General features: G+C 35.6%; 1 protein-coding gene across 1 annotated transcript; it reads left to right on the forward strand.

The window, feature by feature from the left end:
- NUP37 (nucleoporin 37kDa) lies at window positions 1-24027 on the forward strand. The gene is made up of 9 exons (XM_010187206.1): window positions 1-206; window positions 2401-2525; window positions 3509-3581; window positions 9603-9697; window positions 20176-20266; window positions 21741-21922; window positions 22456-22506; window positions 22888-22981; window positions 23771-24027. Exons 1-9 carry the CDS (start codon window positions 51-53, stop codon window positions 23882-23884), a joined length of 981 nt encoding a protein of 326 aa, XP_010185508.1. The 5' UTR covers window positions 1-50; the 3' UTR covers window positions 23885-24027.
- Window positions 24028-25302: the final 1275 nt, after the last annotated feature.

Below are 25302 nucleotides of genomic sequence, written 5' to 3' on the forward strand. Positions count from 1 at the left end.
AATGTAGATTTTCATCCTGGAGGAAACCTCACTTCTGTGATACCTTAAAGATGAAGCAAGATTCTACTAGAAACACTGCTTACACTGTGGATTGTGAAGATTATGTGCACGTGGTAAAATTCAATCCATTTGATAGTGGAGATGCATGTTCCCTCATTGCATATGGCGGCAATAATTACGTAGTTGTTGGGACCTGCAGATTTCAGGTTAGTTTGTGTTATTGTTGATTTTATTAGCTGCTTCCTGAATCTTACTTTGCCAGCACCTCTACTGCCTAAAGATCCTGGTCACTTTCCTGTTTCCTCTCCTCCCCATGTAATCAGGGAAGGGTTCTGCTTGTTTGTTACATTAACCAGTCTGGGATATTTGTTCTTCAAGAAAATATGTATAGTAAGTGTATATATAAAATACACATTGGTATAAATTAATATCCTGCTGGTGTGAAGTTCCTTTTAAATAGAATCATAGAATGGTTTGGGTGGGAAGGGGCCTTGAAGATCATCCAGTCCAACCCCTTCTGCCATGGGCAGGGACACCTCCTACTAGACCAAGTTGCTCAAATCCCCATCCAACCTGGCCTTGAACACCTCCAGGGGGGGAAATCCACAAATTCTCTGAACAACCTGTTCCAGTGTCTCATGACTTTCTTCCTAGTATCTAACCTAAACATACCTTTACTCAGTTTAAAACTGTTACCTCTCGTCCTATCGCTGTACTCCCTGAACAGACTGCAAAGAAAACTGAAGTGCTCTACTGCAAGAGTAATCCCATTTTAGTATCTCTTGCTAATGTTGGTGACTGCTATCTGAGAGCTTAAGTGCACAGCTTTAGAAATATGTGACTTAATATTTGCTGTATGTTGTTCTTTATCATCACAGGGTGATTGGCTCCTTTTTTGTAGTTATATTTTGTTCTATGTACATTCAGTATTTAGATTTAATTATCTTCTGAAGTTTTCAGCTAGCTTGCAAAATAGCAAAGAGTACAACTTCAGCTTTACAACTAAAGTTTCTGTGTTAATTTTTTGGCTGTTTCTTTTAAGGAAGGACTGTAGAAATTATTACCATTTTTAGTTTGCTTTCTCAATTGTTTTTATTGGATCTTTCACAGACTGTTAGAAACACTAAAATATACTTTCTTACCTTGAAATTATTTAGAGTTATCGTATTATGAGCATTTTTAAAGTGTAAAATACTGTGTAGTGTATATTTTAATACTGTATAAGATTTTTTTAATTAGAGGGGTTTTTTGCCTAGATGCTTGAAAATCAATAGGAGACAACTGTTATCTTTGGAATCTACTTTTAAGCTTTTTTTCTTCAACTCTCTTCTCTATTATACAGTATTATTTTTGTATTTTATCAAATATGAATAACAGCATCACTGTTCTTTTTATTATTATTATTCCCCAAAGTCTTAATGTTGGAAATATTCTGAAAAGCATGTAGTGCTAACCACAAAAACCTATTGTCATCTGTGTTGCCCTCTACCGAGTTTCTGCTGTAGGCCTTGAAAAGGAACTAATTAAAATTTTGACAGCCACTGGTCTTTGTGTAATTTTCCTATCTTTCCTTCCACATATGGAGGCACCTAGTATTTCAAAGTAGGGGAAGAAAATATTATTCCTGCTCCTTGCTTCAAGAAGCATTAAACAAAAACTGGATCACTTCATGCTTCCTCAGCTAGGTTCTTCTTAACCTCCACGTTATGCAGAGGGCATTCGAAGTGGTTCTTTACCTTAAAGCAGAATCATGACACCAAGAAAAGTTTGTAGAAATATCCTTTGAGGTGCTCCTTTAGATGTTTTGAAAACTTCATTTTTTAGAGGTCAACTGATTGAGTCCATAATGCCAACACTTGTTTTGTCTTTCCCACTATCCAGTGTGCTCACCAGTGGGAAGAATAGACAAGTTAGTAATTTTGGTCATGTTGGATGACAGAGGGTACCTTTCTAGTTCCTGCTGTTTAAAGAATGTTGTTCTGGAAGTGCTAAAAACAGCTTGGCGTTAAGATAGCCTAAATGACATGCTTGCTTTTGTTCCCACTGTTTCTTCTCATTGCAGTGTGTATTTACTCACCCATGCTGTTACCTGTGGCTTTAGTTGTATCTGTGAAGGTATTACTTGTACAAAGAATGGGCTCAGCGTCTTTGTAGCTCAGTTCTGGTTTTTGTGCTGTGCATTGGCCTCTGGCTTGAAATTGCAATCATTTAATATATTTTTAAGTACTCACATATTTCAAGCTAATACTTTATGTTCCAGGTTTTCACTTTGAGGGTATTACAAACTAAAAAGTTCCCAGATACATGTAATTTTGAAAGCCTTTCAATTTGATATCAATCCGAATTGTTAGAAATCATCAAGATGTTGTTCTGGATTAGCTAACTACAATATTTCTTTAGGAGGAGGATGCAGAAGTGGAAGGCATGCAATATAAGACACTAAGAACATTTCATCATGGAATCCGAGTTGATGCCATAGCCTGGAGTCCAGAAACTAGACTTGATGCTTTACCTCCCCAGATAAGGTATTTATAATAAATGAGTACAATTGTCTTTTATCTGTTTTCCCTAATTCTTTAATGTTGGACTAAGTTTAAAGCTTGTGGGTGCAATCTGACTCTTTAGAAATCACTGATGAAGTCTCCGAAAAGTTCAGTAGAACAACATTTTAATTCTTGGAGTAGTTCTTTTTTGTTTGTTTGTTTTTAGTCTGTTTCTTGTGCCCCTTGCTCCTCCCTCAGTGAACTAACTAGTAAATATTTTTTTCCTTATTTGTAATTTTAATGGATCTAAAATCTAGTTAGTTCTTTCTTTGTACATCTGTGGAGAAGGAATTCTTTTAAGAACTTTACTAAAGATTAGGCTGTTGTAATGGCCTGCTTTATAAAGGTATTTGGAATGGTCTACATAGTGTGCACTGTGTTTATGAGTAGGTCAGATGCTATTTGTGAGACCCGCTGAGGTGTAAATCTATAAAGATCATTAACTAGTAAACATGCACTTAAAAATTAAAGTATTCTCAATAGCTTGTAATCCTCTTCAAAATTACGATGGTTGCTTACTGCTGCATATTTGTACAGTCTTGTTTAAAATACGTTACAAATTGGTTTACGAATTTATGTGTCGGTATTTTAAAACTTTGATAATGAGAGCTCTTTTTTGTGCTCTGCTACTTACTTCTTCTAAGGGAAGTTTCAATGGCAGTTATGTGAGATATTTCAGGTAACTGATAGTTGATTCAGATTTAGATTTGTAAACTGTTTTGTGTTTCTTCCCTTGAAAAAGTATTCTTGGCACTTGATACACACTATTTTATAGATAAGTTCCAATTATAACTCTGCTTGTTGGCAAAGGAGAGAAGTTAAGATAGAAGTTTTCGGGTTTTTTTCAAAATCTGTATTTTCCCTTGCATGTCACTTTGCAGGTTTAAACTGAAGGGAAACTGATAAAAAGTCAACTACTGTTGTGTTAACTGACTGAAGCGCTTTTCTTTGTCTGTTGAGTGTAGGTTTTGTACTGCGGCTTCTGATAGGAAGTTAAGGCTATTTACTTCAGACCTGCAGGACAAGGATGAATATAAGGTAAGGGCAGCTAAGCTGATTTTTAGAAAAATATTTAGTCTTCAGTGAAGTCGAATCTTTAACTGCGCTTCTGCCTCGTTTTGCTTAATGTACTGTATGAGAGAGAGCACTGAACTGTGACAGATCCTATATCCATGGTCTCTGGGGAAAATAATTGTATTGTTTACACTTTTTTGTCTTTCAAGTGGTAATAACTGTAATTACCAGTTCCATGATCTTTTGATTTAGAAGTCTTTATGTAACACTTTAACAAAATCGAAGAAAAGCAAGCAGAGTCTTATGGATCATTTGAAATATAAACAAAATGTTCTACAGGTGAATTTTAAGTATCGTATTAGATAACGTTCCTTTACATAGAGACCTGTAAAATTTTATATGGTATTGGTTATTGGACTCGTCTATAAGAAAAGCAAATTTAGTAATTTCTCTTTCATAGGAAACTTGAAGTTGCAGTTCAACTTTTTCAAACATTAGGAAATGTAAAGAAAGACTACTTAATTTAGAACACAGCTGTAGACAGGTATATTAATCATGCCCATAGGCTGTGACTTGTTTATTTCTAAGATAGAAACAAAGGAAATGCCTACTTCAAATGCAGTTTCACTTCCTGTTCTTTCAGTGTAGATGGTAGTGTTCTTAAAACAGTGATATAAAAGAAGAAAGGTCTTAATACTGTGTTCACTTTCTAAGCAGAAGATTGGTTTTCTGGAGATTTCTTTTGTTTGCAAGACATATCAGCTCCTATGTCACTTGGATGTGTAGGTATTCTTCAAAATTCTACCTTTCGAACAATGTCCCAGTCCAAGTACTAATATTAACTAGTTGTTTGTGCTAACCAGTTTGAATTTGTTACGTTGAAGTCTCAGCCAAGAATATGCAAGGCTAACTAATAGTAAAAAATTGGGTGAGAGGATTCCTTCTTATTTAGTGCTTTGGAATATGATAATAGCTCTTTTGGTAAGAGTTGTGTATTGAGCATAAAGGAAAAAATAATAAACTTTCATTTGTGGCTTGGTAATTTGTATAAGTAAGACAATAGTATTTGTAATACGGAAACTAAGTGAATTGCAGATGTCACTGTAGTGGTTTAGGCTCTGCTGGCAGTTGAGCACCATGCAGCCGCTTGCTCTCTCCTCCCCCACAGTGTGATAAGAAGGAGAAAATGTAACAAAAGGCTCATGGATTGAGACAAGGACAGAGGGGGATCACTCCCCGATTATGGTCACAGGAAAAACAGACTCCACTTTGGAAAAAAATAATCTTAATTTGTTATCAATCAAATCACATAATGAGAAATAAAACCAAATCTTAAAAACACCTTCTTCCGCCCCTCCCTTCTTCCTGAGCTCAACTTCGCTCCTGAATTCTCTACCTCCTCCCCTTTAGTGACAGTTCATAACTTTCATACCTCTTCCTGTTCCTACATCATCTGGTCCTTAGGAAAAGGTACTCTTCTGTACCTTCCAGCATAGACTTCATGCCTACACCTTTCAGACTCTTGCAGATTAATAAGGGCTATAGCCCAGACTTAACACTAAGAATTACCAATGCAATCTGCTATTTTGCTCATTAGGAACTAATTGCTTCTAGAGTAATGATCGATATTATAACTTCACACAAACACACCTTTGATAATTCATGAGCTTAAACTTCTAACATGCAAGTTCAAATAAGCAAGTTTATTCTAATGAAGAATTCTATTAAGTTGTTTATTACTCAATTAGAATGAGATGACAACCAACACACTTTTAAAATCACGATAGTTTTGAATAGACCTGATGAGATGATTCTTTTCTAGCTCATTCTCAGTGCATGATCTATATTACAACCAGAGAAGCAGAGGGGACAACTCAGTAGCACAGTCTGCTGAGTGCTGTTTTTTCAGAATAGAATTTCTGTGATGGGTTATTGTTTTCCCAGTTCTAACAATTTTTTTTTCTGGTATCTGACCAATGCAAATGACACTTTAAAACATGCACTTCTAATTTAGGGGAATTTATTACACAGTAGCTTTGACTGGATGCCTAGAAAGAAATCTGAAATGCCACATTTCCATTTCCATTAAGACAGCAATTATTTTTCATACAAAAAGGTTCATTGGAGAAGTGATTCATCTACCCTTAGGACTTCTTTCTACACAAAATGCTTTGACTAGCAGTTATAAGCTTCTACTGCAAAAGTATGTTCATTGCATAACACGTCAGAATAATAATTCAGTATAGGTAGTGAGTCTAGACACCACAGAGGATGCCTTAATGCAAGAGGTGTTGGAGATTAGATTGTGGTATTTAGGCTGAACAGCCACAGCTGTAAGTATCAGAAGTATAGAAGTTATTTTTCCCCAGAAAGTAACAAGCAACTACAATATCTTTATTATTCAACTCCATTTGACATAAATAAGCTCCTCCAGTATCTAATGTAGACAGAAGGTAGATAGAATTTGTTTTTTGTCAGCTGAAGGTAAATGAAATGTCTTCATTTTTGAAGACAGAAGACTTCTTACAGAAGAGTAAAGATCATTTGGTGCTAATGCAATACAAATGAGAAAGTATTGGCTTGAATTTATAGTAAAACTATTAGCTTTGTTTAAGCCAGCTCCATCGTTGGAATTAACAGTCTAAGAACTTCAATAACGATGTACTGAGACTGAAGATAAATAATAAATAATAAAAGTCCATATTGTTATTGGGTCAGGCTTGCTCTAATGTTAAAAATCAGAAAACAGCTAAAATTACGTATTTTTACTTAATAGTGAGGAATTCATTAGGGAAAAGGAAGAATGTGGACTAGTGTGTTTATATTGGTAAAAATGCTGTCTTTCAGACTGACTTCTGGGGTTTGGGTTTTTTTTACAAAAACGTGTGGAAAATACTTTTTCCAGGTAATGATCTTAATGTCTTGTACCTGGACGATCATTGAACTATGTATACTTCTTGTCAAGAACCACCTAACACTGATTTAAAGTATTTGCAAAATCTCGGATATTCACAACAGGGAGCTATGCTGAGCTGGCTTTCAATAAAGTTTGATACAGTGGTTTCTTGGTAACAGTCAATTGATACCTCAGAAAAGCTATTTCATAAACCTGAGGTTAAACTCATGAAGAACACATGGAAGACTTTGATCCATTGTACGGTGCACACTGTACACATGGGATTTTCAAAAGAGGTACAAACTGTGCAAACAAAGCTGAAGAAACTATGTGATTACAGTCAAAATGTAATCTCTGAACATTTTGTCTTTTATATTAAGCAATTAGTATGTGTTGCTTCTGGAGGGATAGACAGGGTAATCTTACTCTGTTTTCCCAGTGGAAAAACTGTCTTGCTGTAATTATCAACAAGGAACTTGAAGCATACTGAGTTTTCCATTACTTTGTCAACACAACTAATCAAAAATTTATGGGTTGGAGCAAGCCCAGAACAACAAACAAAAGGTAAAATATGACTGATGGATCTTCGTGAAATCTTTTTCTTCTTTTGAAGTTTTCATTTGGAAATGAATTGTGGCTTCCTTCTCCTGCTTCAAATTTTGTTTAATAAAAAGCATATTTAATCAGAACTGTGGAAGTAAAATGAGGCAGGATATTTGAATTCAGAATGCTGAAAATTTTCAAAGGACTTGGCATTTCTGTCTAAATAGTTTAGCATCATCTTAGGATGTATTAGTTCTAGTATAATCCACTAGGTTTTAACAAAATTATGAGCTATTGGAAAAAAATGAGTTGGCTGCTGAAAAATGTTTCTGTATTGAACTGATGAGGCATTAATAAAATTTTTTGAGAGAGAGATTTAGTTATTGTGCATGCTTGAGAGATATACTGGCTTTTTTATCAGTTCTGCATTGGTTCCTTGGAATAGCCACACGTAGAGAACAGACAGTGTGTTTTCCTTTCAGAAAACTGTAGAACTGTTTGTTTTCATTTGACCTTGTTTTCCTCTGCAATCTCTCCATGTCATGCTATTATCCAGAGGATATTTTTGTCTCCACTTTGATACCTTGCTGGGCAAAACAAGAGCAGCCATGCCTTGGCACTTAATCAGAGGGACTGAAGAGGATGGAACAGTAACGCATACAACATTTACATGTGGGCATTTGCCTGACTTAAAATTTTAAGTGAGATTTGTTAAAAAGACCATAGCTGTAGTTAATGAGGGAAAATAAGTGTAAATCCTCAGATGGAGCAAACCGGTATCTTAACTAGATACAGGTCTTCTACTGAGTCCAGAGATGATTTATTCATACCTGGCTCCCATGTGAATGAATTTGAATGTACTTTAAAGTCTGACTGGACCCTTAGTGAGATGAGTTTTGTATGCTTACTTAATGCTAAATGTGTGTAAGTTCTTTTACTTGGGTTTTTGAAGATACTGTAATCCTCAATTACTGATGTCTGTAGATAAGTACAAAACACTTAATAGAATTGAGAAAAAAGGTGTCTTGATATTATGGCCAAGATAGCTGAAAAGCCTTCTAAATATGTAAAATATTATCTTTTAATTTTTACTGAAACTGGAATTTTGCTTTTATTGAGAAAAGCTGTGCTGCTAAGTTGTTTTTGTTATAGGCAAATTGTTCTCAGTACTTTGAAATAAAAATGTCAAGATTAAGAAGCTTCAGGTGAGAACAATTACACAATAACAAGGTTCTCTCTGAAGTGACTTCATGCTTTCTGATACAACTGTAAATGCTTGCTTTTGAGTGACAGTTCACATGTACATTCATACCATGAGTGCTCGTATCCTGTTATTTGAGAGTGGATGATCTATTAATTCACAGTAAAAGAAGTGTGTGAATATACCCCATTTTCTTTCCTCTTCAGCACAACAGCATATAAAGCAGAGAGCACAAAGGACACTGTCTGTATTTCTAAAATGCTTAATAGAAATTGTTCTTAATTGCTAAGGTGTTGTATGGCTTGCTTGGTTTTGCTTGTACTCTTGTTCCTCATTTGTTTAATTCTTAAAGTCTTCAGCGTGCCCTGTCTTCCACTTCATCTTCTTTCACTGAGAGTTTTCACTTCTAAAGGTAGCTTTTTGGTCTGCCATGTTTATATATATCCTCCTAGACAGTTTGTGTGCTGACTGCTTGGAAAAGGACATATACTGGACAAGTGGCTGATTTATTGTTGTGTCATGAAAAAACTCCTGCTGCTTGCAGGAAACCCTAGTAAAAACTACCATTCAGAGATAAGAGTTACTTGCCAGTAATCAGAGTTCTTTGAGATCATGCATGTAGATCATGCATAGAAGTATTTGCTTGGAAAAGACCTTTAAGATCATCGAGTCCAACTGTAACTTGTCCATTACTAAACCATGTCTCTAAGCACCTCATCTACCTGTCTTTTAAATAACTCAAGGGATAGTGACTCCACCACTTCTGTGAGCAGCCCGTTCGAGTGCCTGATAACCCTTTTGGTGAAGAAATTTTTCCTAATATTCAATCTAAACCTCCCCTGGCGCAACTCGAGGCCATTTCTTCTAATCCTATCGTTTGTTACTTTGGAGAAGAGACCAACACCCACCTCACTACACCCTCCTTTCAGGTAGTTGTAGGTGGCGATGAGGTCTCCTCTCAGCCTCCTCTCTCCAGGCTAAACAACCCCAGTTCCTTCAGCTGCTCCTCATAAGACTTGTGCTCCAGACCATACATTCACCACTTGCTCATTCTCCTCTTTCTGAGATTTATTATCTTCTACCTTCAAAATTCAGTGGTTGAAAGGAGGATAAAAAGTTCTGGTGCAGTTGACTGGTCTCTCAAGCAAAGGCATCAAGCTGACCTGTGTGGTAACAAGGAACAGTGGGGGGGTCTTTTCACCTACAGGATGAATGTACACATGAATTAGGTATTTTAAAGAACACTATTTACTGAAAAAATACTTTTTTTTAGTACTTTCCATGTAAAATGGTAGCTTTATCTTTACATTCATACTTTTTTCCTTTTGTGGGTCTATTAAATGTGCTGTGGATGGATGAAACCGTCAGCTCTAAGGTAAAGTTATTTCTTTTTTCTGGTTGACAGACATTTGATGGCCACTCAGATTACATTAATGATCTGGTTTTTGCTCCCAAAGAAGGTCAAGAAGTTGCAAGTGTAAGTGATGATCACACCTGCAGGTATGCATCTTGTTCAAAATTTTATTGAAATAGTAATGTTTGGCTTTTCCTGTGCATGTATGCTTTATATGCTTGCTTAAATAAATAAGCATTTATTTATTTATTTTTAGTGGGCCTTCACAGCCCACTAACAAGACTAGTTGGATTTTTTCAAAGCAACATTTTGAACTTACTAGATACAATGTGAAGAGAACTGTTCTGTCTTGGAATTAAGTACACTATAATTTCCCCTGCTGAGACAGGAATAAAAGACATGAGGAGAGAGAGGACACGCATAGCTCATGAACTTTATAGACCATGTCTATCTGTTCTGTCATCAGATGAGTTAAGTTTAAAACCAGTATATGTCTGAACTTGTCCACTTACCCAAAATTATTAGGCTTACTAGTAGGTGGGATTACATAGCCTAAGGACAGTAATATACTAATACATTGGTACTGGCAGCTTATAAAACCATGATTATAGTTGCTTCAAACCCATGTATTTAGTTATTTGTAAATGGGAAACATGTTTAAATACTCTGCAAAATTCTGGTTAAGGTTTTGTAGTACAGGAGGTTTTCCTTGTCCAAAGGTCCCCCATCCTCCTTTTCTAGTACTGCTCATGAATCTATGAAGCTGCTATTCTTCTCCCTTCGATGCAGCTGACAGCTGGGGAGATCAGGAGGGCAGCTGAGCAAGGTTCGCAAGTCATTGCAGCAGCAGCCAGAGACTTGAGAAAGCATCATCTTTGTCTTTTCTTTGTAATAGCTATGTGTCCTGGTTTTGTGGGACAGAATTTTAGAGTCAGTTTTCTGTTGAGGAGAACTGCAATTTTGTAAAGGCCTACAACACTCTATTTTATGGGAACAAGGTGATAAAACTTTGTTATAGGTTTCAGATAATGCTGGTATGCAGGTTGCCGTAGTGCTCTAGATCTTCAGCAGTCTTGAGATAAACAGATGCAGAGGCTGGGAGGAGAGGAAACCCAGTGGAATCAAACCCAAGGTGACTTCAGGCTGACCAATTAATACTATTCATACCATAAATGTCACACTCACTAGAAATTGGGGAGTTTGATGGGGACAGCCCTTCTCTTCCTCTCTAGACTGCTCCTTCTTCTTCCCTCTTCCATGGCTGACAGCTCAAGAGGGACTTGTTTACCATCCTACCCCTGAGGCCTACTCCCCCACAATATTGGCTGAGTATAGCTCTCTGTACTTTATATGGTTATTAATATTATTTTTATTACTGTTATTTTATTAAATAAATTCCTATTTCAACCCACAAATCTCCTTTCCTTTTCCTGATCCCCCTCCCTGGGTGGGGAGGAGGCATTGGGTGATAGAGCAACTGTATAAATCACAACAGTGTGATAATTCAAAACTTGTCTCAATTAAGAAACTGCTTCATTTTTTTCTCTGATTATATGAATTAAGTATTTGCTCTTTGAATTTACCGCCATATCAATTCCTATATAAATTACCAGATAGTACTCAGGGGAAAAGTATTTTTTCACTTAAGCCATATTCTATCCGCTAAGAGAGAAGGGAATAGCTCTTAGAAAGACTACTCTGTGTATGGGATTTTGTAAAGGGTAGATCATCAACTAGTATAAATCGCAGTTTAGTAGCTTTAGTTGAATTGCTCTGTCTACATAAATTGAAAATGTACAAGGCCTGTGATTTTAACACCCCTAGGGAACTCAGAAATACTACTTTGACCAGTAGGCAGATTTTCCATAGATGTCCTGTCCGTATTCCCAACAAAATCATTAAGAATGAATAGTAGAAATGTATGACTTGTTCTGATTTATTTCCTAGCCTTGATTTCTTCATTAAATCTAAGATAATATTTGGCTTATTCAGCAAATACCTGTTTGAATATGTGACCTTTTTTTGTTTATTTTATTAAATGTTCAGTGTTCCTGGGATGAAAAAGAGCTGTTTTAAAACCAGTAGTCTAATTGACACTAAATAAAAAGGAAAAAAAAATTATATAATTAATGTATACTATCAAGATTTCAACTTAGTAACTCTGAAAGACATTTTATGCAGTAAACCATAAAGTCTTTGGTTAAAAGCCATGGGAAATAAGTAGGATTTTTTTTGGCTACTTGAGTTCTTATTTTTTCCATTCATGCATGTGGAGCATGAAGGCTTTTTTATTAAATTTAAAGGTTACACTTTCAAAACTAATGGAAAATGCATTCCCTGGGACTTACCAAAATCATTCCTTACTTACTGTGTAATTTGCTTCAGCAGTAATGTAAGAAGAGGAATAATTCTTCTGTCTGTACTGAGTTTTTATCCTGAAATTGTTCTCAGGATACATCATCTGTTAATACCTTTGGAATGAAGTTCTAGAACAATAAGTACAAGAACATGTAGTTTTGAGTATTTGGGTATTGTTCTGTTAAGAATTCCACTTTTATATCTTAATAATGTCTTAATACAATGTCTCACTATGTACAGAACATATACAAACATATTCAGATCTTCCCTGGTTTTCATGCAGTAGTAAGTTTTGCCAGGATCTCTAAGGAACCCAAATTTTCAGCTTTCATGCACTAAACAATCTTGCCACGAGCTGTTGCAACAGTGATACCTCAGAGCTGAGTTCAGTCCTTTTGGTTGGAAGACAAGCAGTGGAAGTCAGATACTGGCTGAAGAGGCAGTGGTGATAAAATCAATGTTCTTGCCTTTAAATTGCTCCTGTGTCATTCTCTAATTGTTGGTTCTTGCACAAAGTCTTTGGCTTTATTGGTCTCGCAACACAAGACTCTTCACCAGCTGTGAAGTAGAACTGAATTACGAATACTCTTGCATAAAATAGTTGCAATAGCCACCTATGTTAACGTAGTTGTGAATAAAAGTGGTGTGTGCATTCATAGAGAAGTGAAGAGGTGTAAATGTAAATATGCTGTATGCTTTAGTAATCTTGTGTTTCTTTGCACTGACAATCTCAAAACTAGTATAACCTTGAAAAGATCTGCTTTTCTGAAGGAAGACACTTTTGGAAGACTCTTGAAACCCAATGTTGCAGTTACTCACAACAATATTCATATTAAAGATCAAAATCCCTGTAGCTAAAATTACATCTGCAAAGCTGAAAAATTTAAATCCTGGGTCCTAAATATCGTGTATTACTTCCTTCATTTTGTCCCAAGGATGACTGTGTTACAAGGTAGCTGAAGCTGTTCACAAGCATATAGTCAATTTGTATCTTTGACAGTATGCTGTCATTTTCAAATTTTGCTCATTTTATACTTTAATATATAGTAAACTAATATTGAGGAACTTGAAATATAGTTTCCTGTATTTCACTTTTTTACACATTTCATAGTTGCTTTATTATTTCTTAAAAAGAAGAAAAGAAAATTATTTTTAAAGTTTGAAAAATTTAAAGAAAATGGGAAAAGAATGGCAGAAGCAATAGCTAAAATGACTACTGTAATGTTAAACAAAAATTTGAATCAGTTTTGTTTATAAATTATGTGTTAACATATTGAGTACAACTGAAGTAAAAATAAATAAGAGTATATAACTTGTGTACACATTAAAAAAAAAATCAAATTTAGGATATTTATACATTTCTGCTGAAAGCCAAACTTGTTCATGGCAGAAAAGTAAATTACTCCTTGGATTTAATCTAAATGTTCTCCTTCCTTCGAATCTATTTGTTTTTTCTTCATGATCTACCTTTCATATGTCAGTTTCACAGTTCTGTGTAGTATTTATGTGTAATAAAAGTAATTTGCTTGTCCATTTCTTGGTGTCAGAAGAGCATATGTAATGAATAAGAAAAAATCTTTTATGATAGCTTTAAGGAATATTTCACTTAATTCCTTAAAATTATAAAGTGTTCTATACTTCTTTGAATATTTGCATTATTTGCAAGTACACACGGATCCCACTTTGCTAATGAGAAGCTGTGCACACAACTCCCTGTGCACCACTCGTAAGAAAGAAAAATTATTGCTGGCTTTTTCATTACGATTTGGAAACACAATATAGGAGGCTGCAGGGATTCGGATGTACAAATGATTTTGTTCTGATACTTAATGAAGCCTCTGGAAATAGAAAGGAAAGGAGCACAAGCTTAACAGACACCCCTCCACTGTTGGTAGTTTTTGACACTACCTGATGTTTCTTGAAGCATTTCATGCAAAATACCATTCTGGTAAAACCCACTAGTCTCATATGCATGCTTAAAAACTAACCTCTGACTGTTACAAGGTTAATTCCATTTGGTTGATAACCACCTCATACTCCATCCTCATATTAAACTGAAAGATTACTGACAGTGTCAGGCCCTTAATAATGGCAGCACAGCAATTTCTTATGGTCATCAAGTGGTGGATTGGCTTGTATTTTAAAAAGCTGAAAAGGACTCATCTATCCCTCTCTCCTTTTTTAAAATTATTCCGTAAACTACATAATATTTCTCTATCTTTGTGTGTAATAGAAAAGAACGTACAGTTGACTTCTCTTCCACTTTACCTGTGAATGTATTTGCATTTTGATTCCTTTCTGAGTTCTGTTCAGTTACTTATGCTGTTGCTCGTGTTGCTTCATAGAGACTTTGTCAATTTATTTATCAGTCACTGTCAAGTTCAGCCTTCTCTGTTGCACACACTACAAATACCACTCCATCAGCTTAGTTTTGCTGGAAACTAAATGAAGTAGAGTCTTAAAATTTATTGCAGTGTTTCGTCTGTTTTCAGAGGTTTTTAATCTGTAGTGTATTTGTTTACATGGTACTCTTACATCTGAGTTTTTTGTAGGTCGTTCTCTAGGCAATATGAAGGAAAGCCAGTGGTAACTCTTGTTTGTTTTTTGTTGGTTTGGGTTTTTTTTAGCACTTGTTGCACTTTAGTCTTATCTTGTTAATTCAATAAATATTTCAGTCTGTGGTTATATTGAAAAGTTGCTTTTCTCACTTATTCCTGCCTCCAAAATTGTATTTTATTTATTTCTTCCCATTCCTAGTGCACTCAATTACAGATTTTTGCCAATGTTTTTTTAAAAGGTATCTTATTTCATGTTTTCAAGTTGTTCTGTCTTCATCTGTTTGTTGTGATAGGATCCTCTAGTGACTCTTCATATAAGAAATGTCATACCAAAATATTTATCGTTTCTGAGGTATGCTGATTACAATTATCAAGCTAGTTATGCACTATACTTGATGAAGAGAAAGGAGAGCCTTGGATTGTTTTCATGAGTCTGGTCTTTGACTTTGCACACTCTATGTATGCATCCCTGTATGTCCCCCAAATACAGTATTACACAATTTCTGTTATACTTTACAGCCATGATGGCAAGTATGAACCAACAGCTTCTGTTGTACTTCATAATCACTACATGCCCGTATTAACTGGTCTCCTGTAACAGTATGCAAACCTATAAAATAAAAAATAATTCATTTTCTGAATCGAATGTTTGGAGCATTATTTCAGTCTGGTCTTCAGTGTGGATTAATAAGCCTTAGTTAGGATGTCTTCAAAATACGCAGACGAAATATTAGCTATTTCCTGTGTGACACATTATGGCTTATGTTAAGGGTCACACAGTCCTAGTCATCTAGCCTATAAATTGTTCTACATAGAAATCACTGCATTAGATTTGTTTAGCAGTTACCTTGTCTTTTTAGAAAGTTGCTGGCAGAATAGTAGTTGAGTTTCTCAGTAAGAGTCATCCCACAGAAGCATTTAGTTTTATGTCTACATTGGAAATAATAAGCTGATAACTCTTAACAGCTAATTTTTCTTTGGTTGAAAGGATACAACTGAAGCCTCACATTTTTGTGAAAATACTGCTTAGTCTCTGGCTTTGCTTTAGATAACTTTAAGACTATCTCAGTAGTAGTAGTACTGTGTATTTCTTGGACTTATTTCTGAGTATGCATGTTCTGAAATGCATATTAGCAAAGATCAGTGAGCTGAGACACTGGAGATGGTAGATGTGCCGCTCCCCTGCCTCTCCTACTTCTACCAACACTGCAGGGAATAATCAGAATTGCATCCCACAGTTATCAGTGAAAAATACATCAATGCTTGCATAGTCAAGTAGATATTACAATAAGCTGGAGGTAACATGGAATTAGTGCCAAAATCCAAAAGATTCTAATCAAGAATTCTTTCATAACATTGACGTTTCCTTTGACACCAAAAGAAAATGGTGAACGTGGGTCAAATTTCTAAAAGAGTATTTACACACTTACACTTTTGTTGTCATTTAGATAGTTGTTCTGTCACCTCATGACTACTCCCCACCTGGGAAGGGGAATTGGGGAAAGGAAAGGAACCCATAGGTTGAAATTGAAACATTTAATAAAATAATAATAAAGCCCAGTATTAATAGCAGTAGTTATACACAAAGTTATAGTCAGCTGATATAGTGGTCATGAGTTGGGGAGTAGGCCTTAGGAGCAGAACAATGAGACCCATCAGAGATGGTAACCACTGAGAAAAGAGAGCTGTCCCCAGCAAAATCCCCAATTTATAGTGAGCGTGACATTTATGGTATGGAATAATTCTGTTGGCCAGCTTGGGTGAGCTGCCCTGGCTTTTGCCCTGATCGCTATGATACGTCACATACTGGAGCTGGACACAAACTAAAACCAAGTGTCTTATCTACTTTGTTCCCACTAAATCTAGTGCTGCAGTCTTCTCAAAAATGCAGCCCTCCTGAATAGAAAGCTGATTCTATGATTCTGTCCCAGCAAAACCAGGACATCTGTGCAAAGGCTTTTATTTATGCATCAAAAATAAGTGAAGGAAATGCTCTACAGGCATAAATTTAGGAACCTGCATGCTGAGTCAGGAGATAGTTTGAGATGGCCGTGCCTAGTGGACTAGTGCTAGCCAGCACAGATGAATTTCCCCCTTTTCCCCATGCAACCATTTTTGTGGCTTGCTTTTGCTCAGTGTGTTGAATAGGGAGCTCTGCTACCTAATTTTGCTACAGATTGTACAAGTCAGCTGTTAATTGGGCAGTGCATTACCTGATTAATAAAAACTTAAATTCTTTATTTGGTCAGTAAAATAAAATAAATTACTAGAAATTATCTTTAATATTACATCTTACCATATGGAGTTGGTAAAAGACCTGAGACAAGGCCAGTGGTGGTTGTATTCTCCACATTGTTAACTAATCTCTGCACTTCCGTTTTCCTCTTCTGAGATCTTCCTCTCCTCACTCCTTGTGCTTAGTGTGGAACAGCTTCACTTTTTACCTCTGTCATGTAACGGGATTCTCTCCCTTCTCCATAGGCCTCAAGGCTTTTCAGAAGTGATAGGATTTTCCTTACACATAGAATATGTCTGATGGAGATACAAAGAAACTTCAGCAAGAGATATTTAAGTTAGATATTATTAAACAAAATGTTGGGCATTTTTAAGAGTAGGTCAGACAGTAATCTGTGAGTAATGGTTCAAGTATTGAACCATTGATATGGATCAATGGATCATGCTTTCTGGTCGGGAATGGTATCAGATGTCAAGGTTTGTTCTAGCCCCCACTCCACCCCCTAAATTGTTGGAAATCTTATGTTGAAAGAATTCCCTTTTTCACTTCCATCTTCTGGGGATGTGAGAAATGCCTGAAGGGTTGCAATATATTTTTTTTTTCTTTTGCAGTTGCAAATGATGGTTTTTATTCAGTTAGGATTTGGTTTTGCACTTGAGTTAGAAGTATTCAGAATTCAGAAAGTTAGAATATAAAATAAGAATCATCTCCATTGCCACAAGACAGGTTTTCAGATGTTCTAATGAATACTTTGCCATCTTTAATAACAGTCCATTGTGTGATAAAATTACTGCACATATGCAGTGTGTTATTATCCATATTCATGCATATGACATACAATATAGTTGTTCCAACACAGTTTGAATATCTTTGTGCTTTGAGATAACTGCAGTTATCATTTGTTTGTTTAATCATAGGATGTGAATGACAAGAGAAATGTACTAATATCTCAAAAATTTTCTTTAATGCATTTGCAACCATCTGTATTGTATGTTAGTTTAAATTTTGTGAGCACTGCAGCATATAATTTCTCAGACCTTAGTTACTTAAAAAATAATGAATTTACTGAGCAGATTACGTATTATTTTTAGGCTTCCCATTATTTAAACTTCAGCCCTTATTTCATCTATGGTTATTCTAACTTTTATCCTTTAAATTTATTCTTATTTTCTAAATATCAAAAAAATGCCAGGAGCCCAATTACAAGTCTATGCAACAATGGTTGGTGGAGGGAGGGGGAGAAGTAAGAGGGTGTCACATTGCAAGGTTACGAAAAATAAGGATGTTTGGAGAAAAGCAGACACTAGTTTGCTTTGGTATAAAATCATGGTAATATTAGTAAAGTTTCAAGGGCTTTGAATAAGAGAAAAAATAGTCTTTTGATACTGATTTACATGATAGGAATGTGAACAAAACGAGAGTTTTTTTAGCATCTGTAGCTGATTTGGTTGTGATTACTGAGTAATTGAGTAACTGAAATTCACTTTGGCTAAATTTTTGGTCTTTGCACATTTCCACTTGGGTTAGTCACAAAGAAATATTGAAAAGAGTTAATTGAACACGCATGTAATTGTAAACTTCCATAACAGCATGGACTTCATGCCTTCAGACAAGGATCTGTTTTGATATGTATTGCCTGTTACGTTTGTTTGGTTTGGTTTGTTGTGTTTGGTTTTTTCTTAAACTAAGTGATACCATCTTTGTTATCAGTAAAGAAAGAGGAAAATATAAGGGGGCGTTTCCCTCTCGTATACTGTTTGTTACTAACAATCTTACCATTCTTACAAAGTTAGAGATGCAAGTTTGGCATTTTATAAAAAACAAAGTTAGGGAGGTAGACAGCATGAATTTCTGTCTCAACACCTAATGACCTTACTCAGTTCAGGGAAGGAAACATGATGGCATGCTCCTTTGGCCAAAATGATTCACTGTCTTCTGTTATATCATAATTTTCTCCCTGCACAGTAAATACACATGGAAAGTGTTGATTTGACTTGGACAAATCTACAAGGCAAAATTTTTGGCAGTAGAAGAAAGTATTGTATGTTTCTAAATTACCTAATCAAGTAGATATTTCATTTTTTAAACAGTTGTCAGGTTTTTGTTTTGACTTTTTTTAATAAGGACACTGATCCTTCAAGATTAGAGACCCTGTGTTTTCTACAGGGAAAACAAATATTTGATCTGTTGTGGTTTGGCATAAGAAAACAACATTGTTCATTAAATATATTTACTTTATTCCCATATATTTTGTCTAGACTTATGATGTATTATTATTAGTTTTTTGAAATCTCTTAAATATAAGGCTCTAAGCACCCTGGTGAGATATAAACTGAAAAAGTCTGGAGGAAGTCAGCAAAAATCCTCTAGAATAAACAATAATAGTATGTAGCCACTCGTCTAGCTCAAAAGACTGGGCAAAACACTACTTAAAAAGCTGTCTGTTTCTACGTTTTGTGTGACAGGGAGGAAGGATATGTGTGTATGTTTCGGTGTGAAAACGCATATAGATAGTATGCAGCCTTGTGGTTCAGACTGATGTTCACAACTGTGATTTTTTGTCCAACTGAACTACTGATTTTGTAGGAAAAGAGGTAGTTGAGCAGTGGCTGTGAAGTAAAGTAGTCTCAGTTTTGGTTTTGTTGCATTTTGTAAATGAAGTAGCTTCATGGCTCATTAACACTCTTGTCAAATGCATCCAAAGCAAACTCACGCATCACCTAGCCTAGTTTTGGTGTTTGAGCATACACTTCCCTGTCAATCCATATTGACTGAATATTGTTGATTTTTATTTTTTTTTAATAGCTTGATATGTACTGTAGATACTTCTAGAGGAAAAGATTAAGCTGGCACATGTGATTTATTTGTCTGAAAGCTTGCCAAGACCCTCTGTGGGCTAGTGTAACCTCTGCTGTAGATCCTTCTGTTTGCCTTGCCTTCATTTTTAGTTTCTTGTATTTCCATTACTCAAACTTGTCTTGGCAGGATAAAAGGGACATTCGTCTATTAGAAAAGGAAAATACTTTAGTGCATGGTCTTATCGTTTACATGGTAATGTGGATGATTTAAGTTGCTTGGTACTTTACCCTAAGTTGCTTGTATCAGCTAGACCAACACTGACTTTCCTGCTTTGTATTGTGTCACAGTATAGTACAAAGGCTGTAGTGTTGACTTATGAATAAAGTGGGAATGGTTCAACTACATTTCATGTCTAGACAACTAAACTTGTCAAATTACTTTGATATTAACCTTATAAACAGAGGCTCAGCTTAGTTCATCAATGGTAGAATACCTTATCTTCAGCACTGAACACTTTCACTGATTTCTTGAAGTGATGAAGTATGAACAGTATTTCATTTGATCACTTCCTTTTTGAATGTATTTAGGCACCGAAAGTTAAAGTACTTGCAGTCAAATGGCAATAAATAGTTTAATACTTTGCTTTTTTTTTTCTTTCCTTTTTTTGCTTTAGGGTCTGGGATTTGGAAGGAAATGAGAAGGCCCATTTTGTTTTACGTTCTCCTGGAATGAGTGTTTGCTGGCATCCTGAGGAGGCTTTTAAGGTTGTGTTTTCCAGCTCTTCACCCTCACTGGCTTTAAAATAACAGGAGGGTGGACTTATCTAAACTATGAATCTTCAATGCTGTCATAAGATTGAAGTTTAGGGAGCCTAGTGTACATTGTAACTGGATATTGGTTGGGTCTGCTAATGTGAAGTCACTGTAGATGAATTCTCTTTCTTGTCATATTACCCTCAGTCCTCCCATCAGAAATATTCCTTCTTGATTACATACATCAGCTGTTGTTCATAACTGTTCTGCTGATTACATGTTAACTTACAGTTACCAGAGAAAAGTTCAAGTTTTTCTTAATTGTGGTAACACGAATCACCAATAACATAGACTCTTATAAAGCATGCCAGGTTTTGAAAAGGATCTGTTTGAAGTTAGCACGGGATTTTTGTTGTTGTTTTTCTTACTTGGACTATATGAAATAAGTGCTGAAAAATCAAAATAAAATCAATAAACTAGGGTTTATACTTAAGTGTTTATTGTACTGGGGAGGATTAACCAGCTGATACATACCAAAATATTCAGCTTCATTAATGGTCTAGTCTGTGCAGTCTTGGATTTACTATTCCTGTTGTGCCAATCAATAACTGTCTTAAGCAGCTACAAATAGTTGTTCAGATTACCAGAAAAACACACACTTAAAACAGAGAAAAGCAGTCAAATAAGGTATCAAAATATTTACATACCAACAGGGAAGAAGGATCTCTATTCTCACCACACTTTCCACCAATATCAGTATCTGGTCTTTACTAAGAAAACCAGGAAAACTGTTGATTCAGGTGGTATCACCACTGAATACGTTTGCTATTCTTTGCTACCGGGCAAATTTGTTAGCACAACAGAATTACTAGATTAGCCCAAAAGTATTGCAATATTACACCAGCCTTACATATTAGCTTGTCTTTTCTTTGACCCTTATCAAAGAGTGGGCACAGGATTATTTTTGTAAAGTAAAACTCTTTCAAAAACCTAGTAAAACTTGACGGACTGGTAGTTGCTGAAAAGCTTATTGCAGGTCAAAATGGTTACTCCACCAGGTCCTTAAGTTTGCAGAAGAGCATGTTTTGGTGGCAGATCTCTCTGTCCAAAAAAATGTGGAGGTTATTGCACAACATGTCCAGCTTTTCATCCACCAGCACCCCAAAGTCCTTCTCCCCAGAGCAGTTCTCAATCCCTTCATCCCCCCAGCCTGTATTGATACCGGGATTTGCCCCAACTCAGGTGCATGACCTTGCACTTCGCCTTGTTGAACCTTATGAGGTTCACATGGGCCCACTTCTCAAGCTTGTCCAGGTCCCTCTGAATGACACCCTGTCCCTCAGGCTTGGTAACATCTGTAAATTTGCTGAGGGTGCACTTGATCCCACTGTCCATGTCATTGATGAAGATACTAAAAAGTACTGATAAAAATGTTAAGATTCATTATCTGCTAAGTTTACAAGTTTCTATTAATTTCTTTTTACAGCTGATGGTTGCAGAGAAGAATGGAACAATACGATTCTATGATCTAATTACACAGCAGGCAATTCTTTCACTAGAGTGTGAACAAACGCCGCTGATGTCAGCAGACTGGTGTTTAAAAAATACTCTAAAAATTGGAGCAGTTGCTGGAAGTGATTGGCTAATCTGGGATATCACTCGCTCCAGGTATTTTTATACGCATGAGATAGGATTCTTTATTCTTTTAAGCAGTACATGAAGAGATGTGGATACTTTGCTAATGTAGCACTTAAATGCACTATGTATTGTATCACCTATTCAGTAAATAAATAAACATTAATCAGGAATTATGAAATCAATAGAGATAATTCCCTGGCACTCTTTGTTTCATCTTTATCTGTCAATATTTATCCTTTAAAAATAAACTTGTCTTTTTGTCCATTTGAGACAGCACCTCACTACTGTTTACCTCTCACTGTAAGCTCTATGTGTTTGTTAAAATTTCATTCTAAATACATAATTACTGAGCTATAATAAACTGGATCACTACTTCAATTTTCCTGCTCCAAATTGAGATGTAAGCTGCAAGAATGAGCTGGTTTTCCCTCAGCTTCTTCACAGAGAGCAGACAATGTGCCCCCTTCACTGTTTAAGAGATACATGCTTTTTGGTACTTGTATGTATGAGTATGAGCTGTAGTTGTTTGCAGAACAGTTTTTTACCCTAAATGTCTGTTTTAGTTATCCACAGGATAAGAGACCTGTCCATGTTGATCGAGCCAGATTATTCAGGTATAAGTGCTGTCTTATTCTCTGGTTTTTACCTACATAAATCTATCTATATGGAAGCATTGTGAATGTAGGGACCTGCTGTATCTCACTTCAATAATTTTTAGGAGGACCTGGTCTTTGAGCTTTGTGAAATTTGTGAATGACCTACATTTAGTATATATGTATAACATTCCCATGATTTTTTTCTGTTTTATGACAACAAGCATACGGGGCTATGGGTGGTAAATCATTTAGAAGCCATTTCTCTGAATTAATTTCTCTGGTGTTAGTGGAGTATCTAACAGCTTCACACAGTTAACCACAAGGGAAGGAACTCCACTTTGTGTGTACTTCTGGTAGTCTGGTAGGGATATTTTAAAAGTATGTTCATTGTATTCATAGATGGTCCCGAGTGAATGAAAATCTGTTTGCAACCACTGGATATCCAGGAAAGACAACTACTCAACTGCTTGTTCATCATTTAGGACATCTGCAGGTAAATTTTTGAGTTCAGTTTTTGACTGGAATTACATCTGTTCGCTTCAAATCAGACTCATAAATAGTTAAAAGCTACAATTAAGAACTAGACTAAACCATCCAGAAAGGCTGCTTTATCTACCTATTTCATTTTGTATCATCCGTGCTAAGGGGGGGAAAAAAGATCACACCACGCTTAATCTGCTATTTTAAAAGCTGCTTGATCTATATGATTTATTTTGCATTGCTTTATTGATGCTAAGGGGGATAAAAACATTTAACCTGTTATTTAATAGTTTTTCAGTATTTCTTATTCTAAAGAGGCTAAAACCAGCTGGTTATGTATTTTATGTGTTTGAACTACTTATACTTTAAATCACTAATGAAAATATATCCAGAGAAAAGAAATATTTTGGTTTTGCTAGAGTTAGTATACATTTGTAATGCTTACAGTAAAAATACTACCTCCAAACATAAATTTCATTTTAAAAGATTTCTAAGTTTGGAAGTATGCCATTAAACTAATAATAATGTAATAATAGTGAAAATAATTGAAACAATTTGTTTTCATTGAATATTTTGCTATGTTACTTAAACGTAGTAAGTAGCTACTGGAACTAAGTAGCAGATAATCAGGTTTTCCAGTTGGATTTATGTTGTATTGTAACTGTATTTGTTAAGGAGTACTAAATCTGTGGTGTTTATTTGTTTATGTAACTTAGTACATGTGGTATAGAAATAATTTATATGGAAAGTTGTACTGATATTTTTCTCCTTTTTTTTCTTCTTTTTTTTTTTATTTTTAAAGCCCATTCTTACTGGCACTGCAGCTGTAGGATCTGGTTTGACATGGCACAGAACTCTTCCATTATGTGCAGTTGGAGGAGATCACAAGATTTTCTTCTGGGTAACTGAAATGTAAAATAAGCATTTGGCTTCTTTATGAAACTTCACACCATAATGTCTCTTTTCTAGTAAAACAAAGGAATTTACTCTTTGTACTGGTATTTATTGACTTGGAGAACATAAGAAAGAAAGAAGTGAAATACGAAACATTACTTTTGTAAAATTGGTTATCATACATCTGATACTGGGCTACTTCTCTTAAAATAAAATGTAAACTTATTAACATGGTATTTGGTATGAAATTATTTTTTTAAGTGTTTTTTAAGAGATTTTCTATTCAGCAGTTTCAGTCTGGCAGTCTCACTCAGTTAACACAGCTCAGATACTTTGAAATTGTCCAGAGTACCTACTGAAAGAACATGTGTCTTTGTATGAACTTTCCTGACCATCAGTATAAGAACGAAATGCAATACTGTACTGTCATAAAATGTCTGTTAATGTATGTGCTGAATAGTTACCACTAATGGTGAAGAAGCTAATGGTATAATCATAATGATAATTTTAAGTATTATTGCTCTTATGACAGAGGTTTTTACTTCATGTCAAACAGCGTGTGGGTTTTGTCTCTTTACAGCCTTTTACTTCCAGCCTTTCACAGGAAAAGCAAAGACATTCTGCTTTCTAAAAGCATATTTTCTTTGCCTTTCCTATATGAAACCCAGAAATTAAGTAAAAGAGGAAAGAGTAAAAGACAGAGACAGCTCCTATCTTCAGTATGCTTTTTACATGCTTTTGGAAGACAAGTGATATCAAGATGTTCAGCTGGCGTTAACGGCTCCTTAACAGCATTGTAGCCATCCTTATTAGCAGTAGTTAGATTTTTATATGGTTTTTTGTTTGTCCCTATTTATGCGGGACACATACAGCCAATTCAGAATTAGGTCAGCAAAAGAGTAGAACAAGCAAAGTAGCACAGAAAAGTTGATAAAAGGCAAGTGGGTCTCTGAAGTTAGTAACTACTTAGCATGAGACCAAGAATCACTTAGCAGTGTTCTCACTATCTTTGCTGTAGTCTTTTCTGTGGACAGTACTTGGGCATACAGGACTGGACTGAGTGGTTTGCATCTGAGTGTGCTACTTCACTGAGAGTCTCATTGCTTTTCTTAATGTTGGAGTTATCCAGTGCCTGTCAGCTTTATCTTGCAGTAGTTTCTGGGGGACTGTACTTAAAAGCAGTGGTTCTGGAGCAAGAGCTAGGAGCTGCATCTTCCCAGATAGCATCATCATGCCTTTGGTATCATCTTCTCAATTCACTTTTGATCATGTTCCAACATATCCTTCTATCTCTGTCCAGTTAATCATTAATTTTGAGCCAAAATACCACACTGCAGTTCATCTGAGTTTTTCCTTTTATCTGTCTTTTCTCTGAGACTCCTGGGGAGATGTCTTCTTCCCTCAGAACTGGAAGGACTTCTGAAGTAAAAGAAAGGGAGT

Source organism: Mesitornis unicolor, unplaced genomic scaffold (genome assembly GCF_000695765.1).
Source record: "Mesitornis unicolor isolate BGI_N332 unplaced genomic scaffold, ASM69576v1 scaffold986, whole genome shotgun sequence".
NCBI lineage: Eukaryota > Metazoa > Chordata > Aves > Mesitornithiformes > Mesitornithidae > Mesitornis > Mesitornis unicolor.

Excerpts from the sequence above, each read along its gene's own strand:
- NUP37 (XM_010187206.1), top strand. The coding sequence starts at position 51 with ATGAAGCAAGATTCTACTAGAAACACTGCTTACACTGTGGATTGTGAA. Across the intron at positions 9,698-20,175 it reads AGTGATGATCACACCTGCAG|GGTCTGGGATTTGGAAGGAA; the intron begins GTATGCATCTTG and ends TTTTTGCTTTAG. Across the intron at positions 22,982-23,770 it reads ATCATTTAGGACATCTGCAG|CCCATTCTTACTGGCACTGC; the intron begins GTAAATTTTTGA and ends TTATTTTTAAAG.